General features: G+C 41.2%; 1 protein-coding gene and 1 long non-coding RNA gene across 7 annotated transcripts in view; one reads left to right on the top strand and one right to left on the bottom strand.

The window, feature by feature from the left end:
• Positions 1 to 16128, top strand: part of pigs (GAS2-like protein pickled eggs) — a 79041-nt gene that overhangs the window by 40350 nt on the left and 22563 nt on the right. For all 6 annotated transcript variants that reach the window (XM_089473259.1, XM_089473256.1, XM_018016402.2 and 3 more), the window contains one exon: positions 3665 to 4176. In XM_089473259.1, the coding sequence (XP_089329385.1) occupies positions 4009 to 4176 (168 nt within the window). In that variant the 5' untranslated portion in view covers positions 3665 to 4008. The remainder of the gene's footprint in view (positions 1 to 3664; positions 4177 to 16128) is intronic.
• LOC108619755 (uncharacterized) lies at positions 10772 to 14681 on the bottom strand. The gene is made up of 3 exons (XR_016270956.1): positions 13513 to 14681; positions 12040 to 13284; positions 10772 to 11978 (listed from the first exon to the last, which is right to left on the bottom strand). It is a non-coding gene; the product is annotated as an uncharacterized LOC108619755 (long non-coding RNA).

Genomic DNA, 16128 nt, shown 5'->3' on the forward strand with positions numbered 1-16128 from the left:
AAGCTTACGGAGGGTTCACTGTAGTCAAAACGATGTCACGAACTTCAATCGGTTCTACGGCTGCGGCAAGGTCGGCATAATGATTGAATTCGCATGCTTCGTGCAAATTGCAACAGCTTATGCAACAACAGCGACAGCAGCAACACCGACAGCAGCAACAACAACAACAACTGCAATTTGATAAATAGATAAGCGATAAGTTTTATGGCTGGATTAGCCTTGGTTAATTCGGGATTTGCTTTTAAGCGAACGAGACATTTAGCGGCGGCCAAGCAAGCGACTGACGTTGCTGCGCCTGCCACATTAATCTTCGCCTGCCACAAACCTCTTGCAGCTCGCGCTCGCAGTCTGAAGTTCACAGTTCAATTGAGCTTTACCGCTAATTAGCTCTGCCCGCTGGCCGGCCGGGCAGGTGGGGCAGGTGGGGCAGGGCTAGTGGCTTGAGCTAGGGGGCGGTGTCAAGGGGCATGCGAGATGCGACTCATGTTATGTAGTTGGCTGATGCCAGCCATACCATGCCATCAGTGTTGCCAGGTTTTGAGACATAAAAATAGCAAAATCGTCTCTAAAAAATAGCTGAAAATAGCTAAACAAATTTTAAAATAGCTTACAAAATAGCTGAAACCTTTTATTTTTAAATGTTATTTAATAATGTTACAATTTGGTCCACATCCAAATCATCATCAGAATTATATTTTTGATTAACTGGAATCATGTTTAAATGGAATCATGGAAAATGTTTAAATTTTTTGCCCAAAGGCGCCAACCGCAGTTTTATGTTTTTTTGTCGCGGCATGCATTTTAATATCGTGCAGTTTGGCAAAAACACTGCATTTGCAGTATATACAATACGCCCGCCTGTTGTCTGACTCATCCTCCTTAATCCAATTCTTAAATTCGGTGATTGTTTTCCAGGAATCACGAAATTTCTGCTTATATTTTTTATCCATCACATACAATTAATGCCAAGAAGCGCGCCAAGAAGAATTAGCGTTGGTGTAAATTCACAACTGATAGTATAAGTACGATAAAGTCGTGGTGGTAGTATCGCGCAGATCATTACGTACAATTTGGGACTTAATCGAAAAATGTTTTTTTTTTTTTTGGCTTTAAATACTAAAATCAAATTCAAAATATTCGTTTGTAAAATAGCTAAATTTATAGCTAATAGCATTTTCAAAATTTTCATAGCTTTTAGGGTTCAAAAATAGCTAAAAATGCTATTAAATAGCTAATCTGGCAACACTGCATGCCATACCATACCACACCTGCCCCTTCCCCTTCCCCTGGCCGATGCTGTGGCCATTGCTGTTGGCAATGCGATTAAACTGGCGCCAAAGAGTAATATAAATTATATATATATAATAATAATATATATCTATATATATATACTTCTCTGTCTTATTTATTGATTTTATTTATATGAGGTTGCTGTTGCTCCATTGCTGCTGCTGTTGCTATTCATTGTTGTTGCTGCTGCTGCTGCAGTTGATGTTGTAGTTTCAAGTGTTTCTGCTGTTCAAGATATTGCTATTGATATTGCTATTCATTCTGCTCTTGTTGTTCCCATTGTTGCGGCAACCATTGCTGCGCAATGCTGTAGCTATTGCTGTTGCTTTACTGTTGCTGTTGCTTCCGATGTGGTAGCTAATGCTGCTACCATTGCTGTTGTTGATGCTCATATTGCTGCTGCTCGTAGTACTGTAGCTGCTGCTTTTGTTGCTGTTGCAGTTCCTCCTGCTGCTGCTGTTGCTACTATTGTTGTAGTTGCAGTTGCTACTGCTGCTGTTGTTGTTGCAGCCGCTATTGCTGCTGCTTCTGCTGCTGTTGTTGTTCCTGCTGTTGCTGCTGCTGTTCCTGCTGCAGTTACTCCTGTTACTGTCGCTGCTATTGCTGTTGCTGCTGATGCTGCTGCTGCTGTTGTTGTTGCAGCCGCTATTGCTGCTGCTCCTGCTGCTGTTGCTGCTGCTGCAGTTGCTCCTGTTACTGTTGCTGCTATTGCTGTTGCTTCTGATGCTGCTGCTGTTCCAGTTGCTGCTGTTGTTGTTCCTCCTGTTGCTGCGTCTGCTGTTGCAGCTGCTATTGCTGTTGCTGCTGCTCCTCTTGTTGTTGCTGCAGTTGCTCCTGTTATTGCTGTTCTTGTTGCTGCTGTTGTTGTTCCTCCTGTTACTGTTGCTGCTGCTGTTATTGGTCTTGCTTCTGCTTCTCTAGTTGCTGTAGCTTTTGATTTTGATAGTGCCGTGGCTGCTTGCTGCTGTTCTTCATGATATTGCTGCTGCAGCGCTGCTGAGAAGGCTGCGTGATATTGCTGTCGTTGCTGATGCTCTCGCTGCTGTAGATATTGCTGCTGATTTTGTTGTTGTTGCTGCCGCTGTTTCCGTTGCTGTTGCTCTTGCTGCTTCTGCTGCTGATGCTGCGTGCCTTTGCTCTTACTGCTGCTACGGTTATTTTTGTTGTTGCTGCTTCTTCTACTGCTGCGTGCTTTTGCTATTGATGTTGCTGCTGCTCATATTGATGTAGCTGCTGCTGTTTACTCCGTTGCTTGTGTTGTTGTTGCTGCTGCTGTTGCTGGTGCTTTTATTGTTGCTGCTGTTGCTATTGTGGTTTTGTATCCCACAATTATGTCAGCTGCAGTTCCATAGTCGTAAATTTACGCCGCTCGTTCAATCCACATTCATTCATTTGGCACAGCCCGAGCGGGACAGGTAGGCAGGGGGCGGCAATATATTGCTGCTGCTGCTGTTGCTGTTGCCTTTGCTGCTGCTGCTGCTGCATGTGGCAGCTAGCTGGCGAATTGTGACAATCCATTAAAAGCAAATATGCATTTGGAATGCAGATTTAATGGGAAATGCACATATTGAAATTTATGATACCACTTGATCTCGCTTGAGTGTGCGAGGGTTTTTTTTTTTTTTTAATTTATTTCTTTATTTATTTATTTTTTTTTTTTTATATCTTAATCAGATTCCTGAACGTGGAGTTCATTAGTTATATTCAGTTGTTATGCAGGCATGTTCCGCTTTTCACTTTCGACAAGAATGTTCACGCGAAATGCCTTTTAGAGCTCGCTCATTTATTCATTTATTCACGTTCTTGCTGTTCGACTGTTACGGCTCTTACATATTGTTTCAATTGCAATTCGTTTATCTGCATTCATTAATTTGAATATCTGTTTCATATGCATACTGGTAAATGGAATGCTGGAATGAAACACTCATAGTAACCATTTTCCTTGAGATTCATCGTGGTGATGACTTGTGCCAGACTTTTCATGCATATTTGAATGGTTCAATAGAGAATAGAATGCTGGAATGAAACATTTGTATTGGCTTTAGTGGGAAATGTATGGCTAGAGGTTTGGCGAGAATGGAACAGTTGCTCACTAAATTTAAAATTATTTCCATCTATTTCCATCTCACTTCTCTTTTTGCTCTTACGTGGAACGCTGGAATGAAACATTTAACTATATTTTCAGCGTCATATTTTATTTTGATTTTTTTTTTTATAAATTTTCACTGTACTTCATTTACACTTTATACTACACTCCCGAATATTTTGCAAGAGGAATGCGTGAATGAAACACCCGATATGCTTTAACTTACTGTAAGATTAAAATATGTGGACTTTTAATTAATGATATCTTTTCTTTCGACTCTCTTTGCAGAACTTCAAAAACTTGAGAAATAACGAGTGAAAGTTTTAGCTGAGAGACAAACAGAGAGAGGGGAACAACGAGAGAGAGAAAGGGAGTGGGAGTGAGATATCTAGTAACGATACTCTCTTATCCAAACGAACGAGACAATGCACGACTCGCCGGTGTTGGGCCAACGCTAAGTGAAGAGCGTGTTAAGTCCATGCACGACAATTAGTTACAAATTGAAACCCATTTTCCCCCTGCAAGCTGAAACAGTGTTGAGTAACGCGTAGCAGAGAAACGAACACAAATACGAATAGAACGAGTTGAGAATCGAGAGATTCAACAAAACGATCGATTAAACCTTGGGCGCCATGGCAATGCTCGAGGCGCGGCCGTACAGGCCATTCAAGTCCAGTGAAGAGTACCTGGAGGCGATGAAGGAGGATCTGGCCGAATGGCTGAGCACCCTCTATCCGGAGCTGGAAATTAAGGCGGAGAACTTTATGGATCGCCTGGATACGGGCGTGGCGCTCTGCAAGGTAAGCTCATCTTAAATTTAACAAGCACTTTAACTTGCAGTTAAGCAAGTGCTAATATACATGCAGCTGTTAATTTAACTGTCTGTTAATTAACATGCAGTTGACATTCAGTCTCAAACAACATCAAGAGCAGTAAAACTGTTTTAACTTGTGGCTTGAACTTTTCGTCGCGCTTCAATTGAATTAATTATTGCGCCAAGTGCAGCTGCCTGTCAAATGTGCATATGTATTTAGCGAGTAGTTGCTACATTTATAGAGTTGCCAGCTTTTGGTTTTAACATGCAGTTGACATTTGTCTCGAGCAACATGAACTCTGGCAGCCAGCCGGGGCTAGTACTTGATTAGCGCCCACTTCAAAGCTGTTGTGCTGTGTGGGCGTGGCCGGGTGCCAGGTAGTGTGGCCCCTACCTTTGCTTATTCACATTTCACATTTCACATTTCTCGATATTGTTTTTATGGCCCGCAGCTGTTCCATTCGACCATTCGATGCATAAACAAAAATGTGAAATGTGAAAAGCTCTGGCACACACATTTCACGCAGATGATGCCGCCACCTGCTCGGAGTTTTTGACTCCCGGTTACGGCTACGGGCTCCTCCGACTCCGAAGCTCATAAAAGAAAAATTCACATTTGCCTCTGCAGCGCTTCATTGATGTTTGTTTGCTTAGGTGTTAAAAGCGCAAGCGATTTACGAATTCACGGATGCATTTGGGGCTAGCGTTTTATAGGCCAGTCAGTCAGTGGGTAGCTGTAGTTATGATGGGCATGCACCACTGCACCACTGCACCGCTGCACCACTGGCGCACGCTAGAGTTGCTTGTCTACTCGGTACGGGCATATCCTGGCATTAACCTAAGTTGAGTCAAAACTCCGTACTAAGTCACACTCTCACACACACACACACACACACACATACACACTCTCACCTGCACTCACACACCTAAAGAGGCACCGTTTGCAGCTGAGGTTACCCGCGTTCGTTGTGCCTGAATGCAAATGTGTTTTGTGAGTGCTTAAAATGTTAGCATTCCTCTGCTGTGTGCCTGGGCCTGGGCCTGGGCCTGGGCCTGGACCTGTGAAGTGGCCAGAGCTAAGTTTCTGTTTCACTTGCTCCAGTTTATGGCTTTTTGTTTTTGTGGCCATTCAACCTCAGCCTTATCGAAGCCATCGGCTAGGGCCTCAGCCAGCCTCTACTTAAAATAGCTGAAGCATCCATAATGCATGTCGCCCTTAGCTCCAGCCATGCCAAACTGGAGCAACTTTTATCGTCTGCTTTTATCCTTAGCATAAATTCTGATGCATCTGCTGCTGAGCGAGCTAATCAGCATCTAGACTTTAATTAGCTTAGTGAGAGTTTATTATTACAAATTTGTATTCTGCTCAAGTTGAACTGAGTAAACCTTCTGCTTGACTGCTTTAAAGGCACTTGAAATTATTTGCTTGTTAAGTTCATGTTAAGTACCTGCTTGTTAATTACAAATTTTTATGGCTGTGTAATCAGCTCAGCCTTTATTATTATTTTTTTTTTTTTAGAATTTCAGTTTGTAAAGCTCATGTTAAAAAGGTGCAAATTAAATTGTGAATTTACAATTTAGTTCGTCTTTATTGTTGAGTTTGCAATGTGGTTTACTCGACTCCTTGTAAGCTAATAGAAATATTGTCTGCTTATATAAAATATTTTTGTTATATTTGTACAGCTCATGTTAAAGCTTATGTTAAGCTAAGCTTTAGTTTAATAACTGTTGTTTATTGATGGGCTATACTAATCTTAAGTAACTGTTTTTAGATTTATCAATTTGTGGATTCTTTATATTTGATAAATGGTATATTATGCATCATATTACATAGATATTATAGGAACTCTAACTGCATTTGTTTAATTCTTTGGCTGTGCTTCCCGGCCTATAGCTTATATACATATGTATATTGCTCTATCTCGCACACCATCTGCCTTGCTCTCCCCCTCCCCCCCCCCCTCTCTCTCTCTCTCTCTCTCTCGCTCTCGCTCTCTTGCACTTTTTTGACTGCAGCAAATTCCATTATGCCACTTTTAATTACCGATGCGTTGCCGTTGCCTGTTTTGGTTTTGGTTTCGGTTTCGGTTACGTGGCGCATGCCATAAACCTCTGCCCATTGCCAGGGTGTGCGTGTGTGTGCGTGTGTGCATGTGTGTGGTTTGTGCCATTGCCATGCTTGTTGTGATTATGGGCGCTGAGTGGCGCTGCCCGCGGCTACTGGCGCCAGCCTCTGTGCAGCGCCGACGACGTCACGCTGGAGGCCAATAGCCAAGACCTCAACGCGTAGACAATTTGTCTTGCCTGTGTTGCCTGTGTTGTCTCTGTTGTTGTTGTTGTTGTTGCTGTTGCTTGCTTGCTGCTGCAACTGAATGCAGTGCAAAGCTGCGCTAAGGCTGAATTCCTGCAACAGAAATTCATATCGGGCACGCGGCATCTTGTGGGCTCTCCCGCTGTGTCGCATTGTTGGCGGCTCGCTTGCTGAAAGCAGCAAGTGAGAGTGCTCAACGCGCGTGCATGACTGACTAGCAGATACCCTGTAGATGACAAGATGCCTAGATTAGTTGGGCCTGATCAATGCAAATCTGTCGATCTATCGCAAAATGAAAGATGAATTTATGTAATAAAACATGAAATAAAATAGAAGAAAATATATAAAATATTATTTATGTATAAATAATATGATTATATAATAAAACATGCAATAAAACAGAAGAAAATATATTAAATATTATTTATATATAAATAATATGATCAACTGAGTGCTTTTACTGGTATATATTATACACATACATATATCACATATTGATATAGCTCTTCTAGCGTCATAACTAACAACTTTTGCCTCGTGCATATTTTATATAAACATCCAATCGTACAGGGTATTTGAAGGCAAACACATGAATGCGTAGAAGAAGAAGTATTCACAGACTTGCAGCCAAACTATGCTGACATCGATATATATCGATTTTAAGCACCTAAATGAGGATTTACGAGTTTTGTATAATCGAATATGTTTATATATCAGGAAATACGTGATCATATCTAACTACATATATGTAATCTGTATAGAAATCTGTTTCTGTTTACCTCTACAGGGTGTTATAGGTATTTTCAATAGATACCGTTATACTTCATGGTGTCACAGCAGTCAGTTTCTGTCTGTCTGTCTCTTTAGTGGATGTATGGAAAAGAAACAGAGCGAACTCCATAGACCACGCCTTGTTCTTTGGACTTTTTTGGTGAGGGTGTCTGGGAGACGCACGGATACGGCTGCTGGGGGAAATTATATCAGCTGCATATGGTGATGGATATGCGTGGAGCATATAATCATAAAGTTGCTTTGATCTGCGGACGGGCTGTCTTTAAATACACAAAATGAGCTGCATGCATAACTCTATATATTTATTTATCCAGTCCGAGAGATACGAGCGTGGCATTTCGATTTTGCATGTCAAGAGATGCAATGAGAGGGAGGCTGGATTGGCGGGGCGTGGTGGTGCGGGGAGGGCGGTTGGCTGCTGCCGGAAATGTCATAAGCATAAATTTAATTTTTGATAATTGTGTGTGTCGCGAAGCGTTAATGGAACTTTAATTGAAACTCACGACACGACGTGGCAGCAAACGCAGATACTTTGTATCTTGTGGATGCGTTTTACTTGAATGAAAAATCAGGCAGCAGCAGCAGCAGGAGCTACATGTTGCATGTCTTCATCAAGGCGGGAGTGTGTATAAATATCTATATAAAATACATATGTATATATGTATATACCCTCATGTATATATGTACATTCCTGTACATATATATATATATATTCATATTCATATTCATTTGTATCTGGGCGGGCTTCATTTTAGTTCTGAGCATTGCCAATTAGCGTAGTCAGGTCGTTAGCGGCGATCATTAGCGAATTGTCTAACGATCCACGTGTAAAAGGAGATACATAGATACATTTGTATCTGGCTAATTAATGGCTGGCAGATATATTATGATGTGCCGCAGCTGTGCTGCAATTAACGCACAACTAGCCAACAAAAGACAGATCGCAGATACAAATCTATCTCACTGCAAAGATCACAGCGATTATCATCATTAGCAGCGCAAGGAAAACATTAAAACACGGAAGAATAGCATCGACTGAAGACGAAGATCTGAAGATCGCGCAACTCGAGCCAAAGTTAGCGGATCGACGGAACATTCCTATGTTCATAGTCATATGACAGCTAAAGAAATATCGGGTTGAGACAAGATCCGATTAAGATGACACGTATATTATAATATTTGAATATCTAGATATAAATATAGGCAGAAGATACAGGTACAGATACAGATACAGATACAGATACAGATGAAGATACAGATATTAGATATTAGATACAGATATTAGATATTAGATACAGATACAGATACAGATGCATATACAGATACAGATACAGATACAGATACAGATACAGATACAGATACAGATACAGATACAGATACAGATACAGATACAGATACAGATACAGATACAGATACAGATACAGATACAGATACAGATACAGATACAGATACAGATACAGATACAGATACAGATACAAATACAGATACAGATGCATATACAGATACAGATACAGATACAGATACAGATACAGATACAGATACAGATACAGATACAGATACAGATACAGATACAGATACAGATACAGATACAGATACAGATACAGAGGCATATACAGATACAGTTAAATACAAATATTTTTAGAATTACAGATACAAATACATAAATTACATGGAGCTACAAAATTAATTCCAAATTCCAGATACATATACATTTAGAGCTGCTGTCAGCTAAGGTATCCATGCTTCGGCCTGGTTACAATTCCAATTTCTGTCTTCTTTTTTAAGTGCCATAGTTTATCTTCTATTTATTTTTTTGGGGCCAGCCTGCCGTCAGCGATTTCTCGAGTCAACTAATTGAATTTGATAAAGCCGACGACTGCTTTTAATTGGCCAAACACTCGCACTGCCAATTATTGCCGATAGAAGACCATGCCACAGCCCCAGCCACAGTCCCAGCCCCAGCCCCAGTCCCTGCTCCCCAATTGCTACGATTAGAGCACACTGCATTGAACGCTGGGCAGTTAATGAATGCATTGCTTGCCCAGTTCCAATTATTGTCTAAGAAAGTTACGACTGGAGGCTCAATTAGCTGGCCGCCAGTTGATTTCCGCACCACAAATCGAATAAGCGCAGACAAATCGATGAACCAATAAATGAATAAAGCACAACTCTATGTGCAAGTCAACACTCTGAATTGTCTCTCAGATCTAAGCCGAAATAGCTTAAGTTCTATTCGAAATAGAGCTTTGATAATAATTGTTTATCGATTTATCAATATCGATAGATTGCGACTGTTGTAACTGAAAGGGAATAGAAATTCTTTGTCGGCTGCAATATGGTTTATTTAATTTAGAGAATTGAGTTGTTTTTAATCTTAGATATCATTTATTGATAACTTGAAAAGAGTCCACGTTGTACAGCACTATTCGATATTTAATTATATAATAAATGGTCGCTGGACATAAATAAATGTATAAAGAGAGGGAGAGAGAGAGCAAAAAAAAAAAAAAAATGTGATTTGGACATTTGATATTAGCTGAGAATTGTGATTCTTGATCGGTCGGCTGATCAGTCGATCGCATTTGTTGTTCGTGACTTGTTGGGCTCAACACTTCGTGAGTCCATTCAATTTAATAGTCCAACTTCGGTCGTTGGCTTCTTAATTGAGACCCGGACAGTGCTCTGGACGCCACCTCTCTTGTCTGTCGACTCTTGGCTCTTGGCTCTTGTCTTTGCCTTCCACATTTATTGGCTTTGACATGCATACCAAGTGGCCAAAAAGTTATTGGGAAATTTTTCGCAGCTCACTGTCTGGACGTGGCACAATGCAATTCCAGTTGATCATTGATCCTAAGTGTACATATGTATGTATATGTATATATGTGTGTCTATGTATATTTGAATTACAACTAGAACATATCGCTTGCTAAGCATATATAATATTTTAAGTCCATTCATTCGCATGCATAAACAGTTTCTTAGAACCCTCATGTTGTAGATCTTTAAGATCGATCTTATTGATAATATTTACATAAGAGAAACTTGAATGAATCGTCGCTTTAATGGACTTCAGTATACTCAATTCATAGTTACCCTCTAATCAGTATTCAGCTGTCTGAACAATTGATTTGTATCTCATTTGTGAGGCTTTACTTATAGGAAAAGATCTATTTCGCAATGTTGGGCTTCAATGTATATTATCATGTCATATCTGAATTTGGCTTTAAAAAAAATTGGAATATATATGTTATATATATAGAGTATTGGCTCTGTGATTTATTTGTATATTCGTATAGACCCCAGAAAAGTATCTGATCAAAAATACGTATCATTCTTATACTACTCTAAGAATTTTATTTTATATAAGATGATTTAATATTAACTGTATACAGATATTACTTTTACTATACATCTTATATATTCCACTCTTACTTCATCAATATCTCTCATCTATATTATATAACTCTCATTATCATAGTTTGAATAATATTCCGCTTGAGCGCATTTAATTTAATAAACTAACTAATCTAATCAAATCAAAAGCGTAATTTATGTACAGCTTGTATTAAAGTATTTTGCATTTATTATTATTTTTCTGATCTATTTGAAGGACATATTTTTGTAGTGCTTTCGGCACATTCCAAATTGTTGACTTGTTCAATTTGATAGATCTAGCGAACGAGCTTGTAGCTACAATTCGCAGTTTTGTACAATTTATCAAGATATGCACATAGTTATGTTTTTAATACCCGCTCACGCTCCAATGAGACGAGCATATTGGCTTCGCTGGCATGTGAGACTACTTTGGGGCTGGCATTAGCAAGTTCTCTTGATCTGCTCTGCCAATGGACGTGAGCGTGTGCTGTGTAGTCGGATAAGCTCTTTGGTAATGTTCTTACGTGGTTTTCTATCCTCCAGTGAGTGGCACGCCTTTGCCTACCGTCTGACACATATGGGTCACTTGTGCCTTATGACAACTGTCAGCTGAGATACAGATACATATGCAGCCTGAGATACAGATAGAGCTGGAGCTAGAGATAGAGATCCGAAATGTTGATTTAGTTATTGCCGAAGGCAATCGAAATGAATCAAATTCATTAGTGCCAATTTATTGTTTGGCATTTGTTTTTTTTTGGTTTTTTTTTTTTTTTTGTCAACAGATCAAATATCCAACTGCATCTGTGCACGGAATGGACCAACTGCTTCGCAACGGGCGCGCAGCTGAGCTCCACTTGGACTCCAGTTGGGGCCAGGCGTCGGCCGAGGCATGTCCAATCCGATTTTGACTTTATTAACGGTGCAATTTGTACGACACTGAGCAACAGCAGCAAACAGTCGCTAAAGCATGGCAACTATTTTTTATTTATTTCGTATTATTTCTTATGTCCATGCCACCCTATAAACATGGCTTACAAGACTCGCGTATGCTACGTAAGTTACATGAGACGTGTGACCAAATTTCGTATCTTACATTGCTTACCATAGCCGCCTTTTATCCGCCTGACAAAGTGCCTTGCAAAGTGATTCTGGAATATAGTCGACTCTGAAGTTGTAAATAAGTAAAATGCGAAGTCAAGTAATTGAGGAACTATCATTCTGCCATTCTACCCTTCTTCTTTTTGTTCGCTGCATCTTCTTAGGCATTTATCTGCCTGGCAAACATCACAGTTGATTGCAAAATAAATCTGGAATATAGGAAGGTACTTAATTATGTATAGATATTGATCTAATAGTTCACAGCTTTACCATTTACCCGCTTGGCAATCATCATTGCAAAGTAAATGGGAAAAACGCTCAAAGAGTCTTCGTCTCATTCTTATATTTGCTTTTCTTCCCATCGATCCTATCCACAGCCGAAGTTAGTCTGATTCATTGCTTTGGCGATTTAGTGGCTGGCAATTTATCCGCCTGGCAAAGTGCATTGCAATGCAATTTTATTATTTATTGCTGTCAATGGCACGACAACAACAAGTTGCCACACAAATTGTATGCTAATGCCTCGACCCAGAGCACTCTCAAGCAGCGGGCGGCCAAACGCAACCCGCTTGTCCAGTTGCTGAAGCCAGCTGGCTGCCTGGCTGCCTGGCTGGCTGCCTGCCTGGCTATTGGTCCACTCAGGTCCAGAGAGCAGCAGCAGCGGCTCTTTATGATTGTTTTCCGTTGTCTGATTTATGGAGTGTCTGCTGACTAATTTGAACTCTGGCGTGTTAAAGTTCTTGTAAGTGGCCGCCTCTGTGCCACTGAAAATTCGCTTTTGTTTTGGCGTTTTGTTGTTGTTGCTGTTGTTGTTGTTGTTGTTTTTTATTCGTTTTAGCCATTGTTCACTGTGGGCCATTGTTATAGAGCGGAATCGCTGCTTGTGGCATGTGCCGCTGCCTAAGATCAAGATCGTCGCTAGCTGCACGTATGTGTGTGAGTGTGTGGGAGCTATAAATAGCTGAAGCCTCAACCCCCCTCCACTCTGGCATGGCAGCCACACAAATGTCTCCATTAACGGTCATTCGTCTTAGGGATTGCGCTCTATATTTGTCGCCGAGTCCAAAATAGACCAAAACCAATGCAAAGGCGCAATGCCTCTGGGAGAGGTGGTGGATGGGGTGGAGTGGAGTGGAGGCGATTTCTAAAGGTTAAAGAGCGTCACCCCCTACAACTAGCTGTCAGCGTGATGCAGTTGCAGTTGTTATTGTTGCTGCTGTTGCTGCTGCTGCTACTTTTGTTGTTGTTGTTGTTGCCGCCTTTATTGCTGCCCCATGCTCATGCGTCACGTTGCCGTTGCCGTTGTCGTGCAGTCTCAATGGCGACAATCATGTGGCGGCCGCCCCACAAAAAAGGAAGTCCAAAAGTCGTTGAGCGTCGCCTACGAAATGCGCCAATTGTTGTTGCCGATGATTCAGAATACACTGTGCGCCATGTGTAAGCGGGTATATTGACATATGTATGTACATAGATCCATGGGTAAACGGGCATGTTGACTTGGATCTATGCGAAAAGCTAAGTAAATATGAGTAAATTTGTTTTTGATTATGCCCTGTACATAGAGTAAGTGTGGGAATATTGCTGGTTGACATGCGGAATATATACATGAGCTTTTAGTTGTAGCAACAATAAGAAAAAAAAAAATACTTTTTGCCTCAGCTCAATATCAACAGCTGAAGTTAAATTAGATTAATTAATAAATTCATTTGAATATATTCATTCATACCCGACGATTTCTTTTACCTATGTATGTATCCGCTTTATGGGCTCCCCAAGAAACGAATTGTTGCTGTACGAAGACTTAATTGGCGCACTGTATATTGGCTTTCGTCTGTTACATTTGGCATTGACAACTAAGAATTTCACAGATATTGCAACACACCAATTATTATTAGATATATTAGTTAATCACACATGCGCATGTACATATATATTTATATATGTATGTATGTATGTATATACGGCTTCATTAATTGCTATAATTATGTTATTTAGCCTTATTTGCCGCGAACGTTCTAGCGCGCTTTTGTTTTGATTGTTCGTTTTCCGATTTGTTTTGGTTTTAATTGCTTGCACATAGCAGGGTCACACTGCATGCACATACATACATGCATACATCGGTCGTGCGCTTGCGTGCGTGAGTGCGTGAGCGTGCATACGAACGTCAAATGCGCAATGCGCTAGGCAGGGTCACACTTGTCAGCAGCTTTCACTAGCCCGCATCCGTGCAATTTATGTGAGTGCGCCTGTGTGTGTGTGTGTGTGTGTGTGTGCGATGAGTGTGCACAGTTGCTGTTGCCTTTGAAATTCCGCAAAAACAAAATCGCCTTTCAAGCTAAACTTCAAAGCAAGGCCGGCGCCGTTTCCCACGCATTTGGATGCGTCTCATTGATGGACTGCACGTAGCCATAGGCCGGTACGATGTCACACTGACTCTGCGTGTATGCGTATATGTGTGTGTGTCGCCTATAACAGTTACAATAAACAACAGTTTTGCATGGCATAAATATTGTGAATTGAAAAGCCAAATATGAAAAGCGCGCACTGTTTAATCTAAGTAGCGTGTGTGTTTGTGTTAATGTGTGTCTGTGTGTGTGTGTGTGTGGGTTGCAATTGTCGTGTCAACGTTTAAAAAAGAGTTCGCGTCACGTTTGTTTAATAAAATTAATATTTACATATGCTCGTATTTGACTTGGCAAGCATTGAAATGCTTTTGCTTTTGCTTTTGCTTTTGCCTCAGCGATCTGTGCCCAAAACTGGACAAATAGCCAAATAGACGAGACCCGGCAATTGGCACGATTATCTCCCACTCCCCCATTCCTAACCGCACGGCGGCCGAGCGGCCGAGCGGCCGATCTGCCCAGATCTCACTCAGATTATGGCAGGCACATATTTAGCCAAGTTGTAGCCAAGTGTTTACCTATTTTGGGCGCGTTTTGTCTCACATTTCTGTTCGAGTTGCCAATTCGATTATTAAGTTTTCTCTGTTGTTTCTTTATAATAATTTAGCATGTTGCCCAAGTTAATTGCATTTGCTCAACTGCTTATTAGTCAGCCATCGTTTACCAGGAAGCTCAGGCCATCGGATAAATGTTGTACATATATGGCAATGCTAACAATTGGTTGGAGCTGAGCTATTAGATTGGCCAGAAAAAGCCCTACAAATTCACGGAAGAATGCTTCAAGTTAAAGCCGTGCACTTTACCAGGTAACTGGTAAGATAAACTCTCTCGCTCTCTCTCTCCCTCACTCTCTCTCTCCCTCTCTCTGAGCCTCACTCTCCCTGCATATGCTTAACGCTCGCTAAGAGATAATTTAAGGCTTAACATGAACTTTGCCAGACACTTACCTATACAGCTGGATCTTTATCTTTCCCTTTGCTGTTCTTTCCTTCTCCTCGCGGGGAGCGAGAAGCCCAGAGAGAGAGAGAGAGATGATAAAGAGAGGGGGCTTGGACCCCTTATCCCATTTATCTCTCACTCTCTTCTCTGTCACCCTAATTACCTCGCCTTCTCAATTGTCCTTATATTTTTCGATTCTTTGCTTCTTTATAACTCCTACCGTCGTTCTGCCTTTACCTCACTCTAACTTGTTTCCTTTTCTTCTTAGTCCATCTACCTTTCCTTCAGATAGCAATCCAGCCAATGGCCATTTAACATGCGCTTTATCACGCACACGCTCATGTCTAAATGAGAGGTTTATTCAGCTGATTCCCTTCTACTCGATGCCCCACACAACAGTCATGCAGTCGATTTAACATGCACTTTACCAGGCACATGCTAATGCCAACTCTCGCTGTAATATGTTAATCTATAACAGGAAGCACGCAGCAGATCAACTCAATTGTCAACATAATGGGAGCTGCTCTGCGCATGGTTTATGGGCCGTTTGTTCGGTTCAATATGGTCTCATCCGTTTCATGCCATTCCATATCGTCTCGTTTCGTTCCCAAGGCGCGCATTCTTGTTTTGTTTTGTTTATTTTGTCTCTCTCTCTCTCTCTCTCTCTCTCTCTCTCTCTCTCTCTCTCTCTCTCTCTCTCTCTCTCTCTCTCTCTCTTCTTTGGGCAATTGCGACAACATTTGTAACTGTCTCGCGGCGAGTCGCTCGCTCGTTTCGGTCTTTCTTCGCGGCCCCATAGTCGAACTGTCTATCTAATTTTGGGCCGAGTCTAAATTCAAGTTTATAACTAAATATGCGCTTGGCAGGTCCACAGAGGGCGAGGCCGAGGGTTCGCTCTCCCCCCCGTTGCTCTGGAAGCCGACGCGGGGCGATTGGCCTCGATTGCGTTTGCGCTTGCGTTTGCCACATTTTTTAACAACTTCACCCACATTCAAAATTCGTTTTGGCTATGGCTTTT

Source organism: Drosophila arizonae, chromosome X (assembly GCF_054131065.1).
Source record: "Drosophila arizonae isolate 15081-1271.41 chromosome X, UAZ_ARI_1.0, whole genome shotgun sequence".
Taxonomy (NCBI): Eukaryota; Metazoa; Arthropoda; class Insecta; order Diptera; family Drosophilidae; genus Drosophila; species Drosophila arizonae.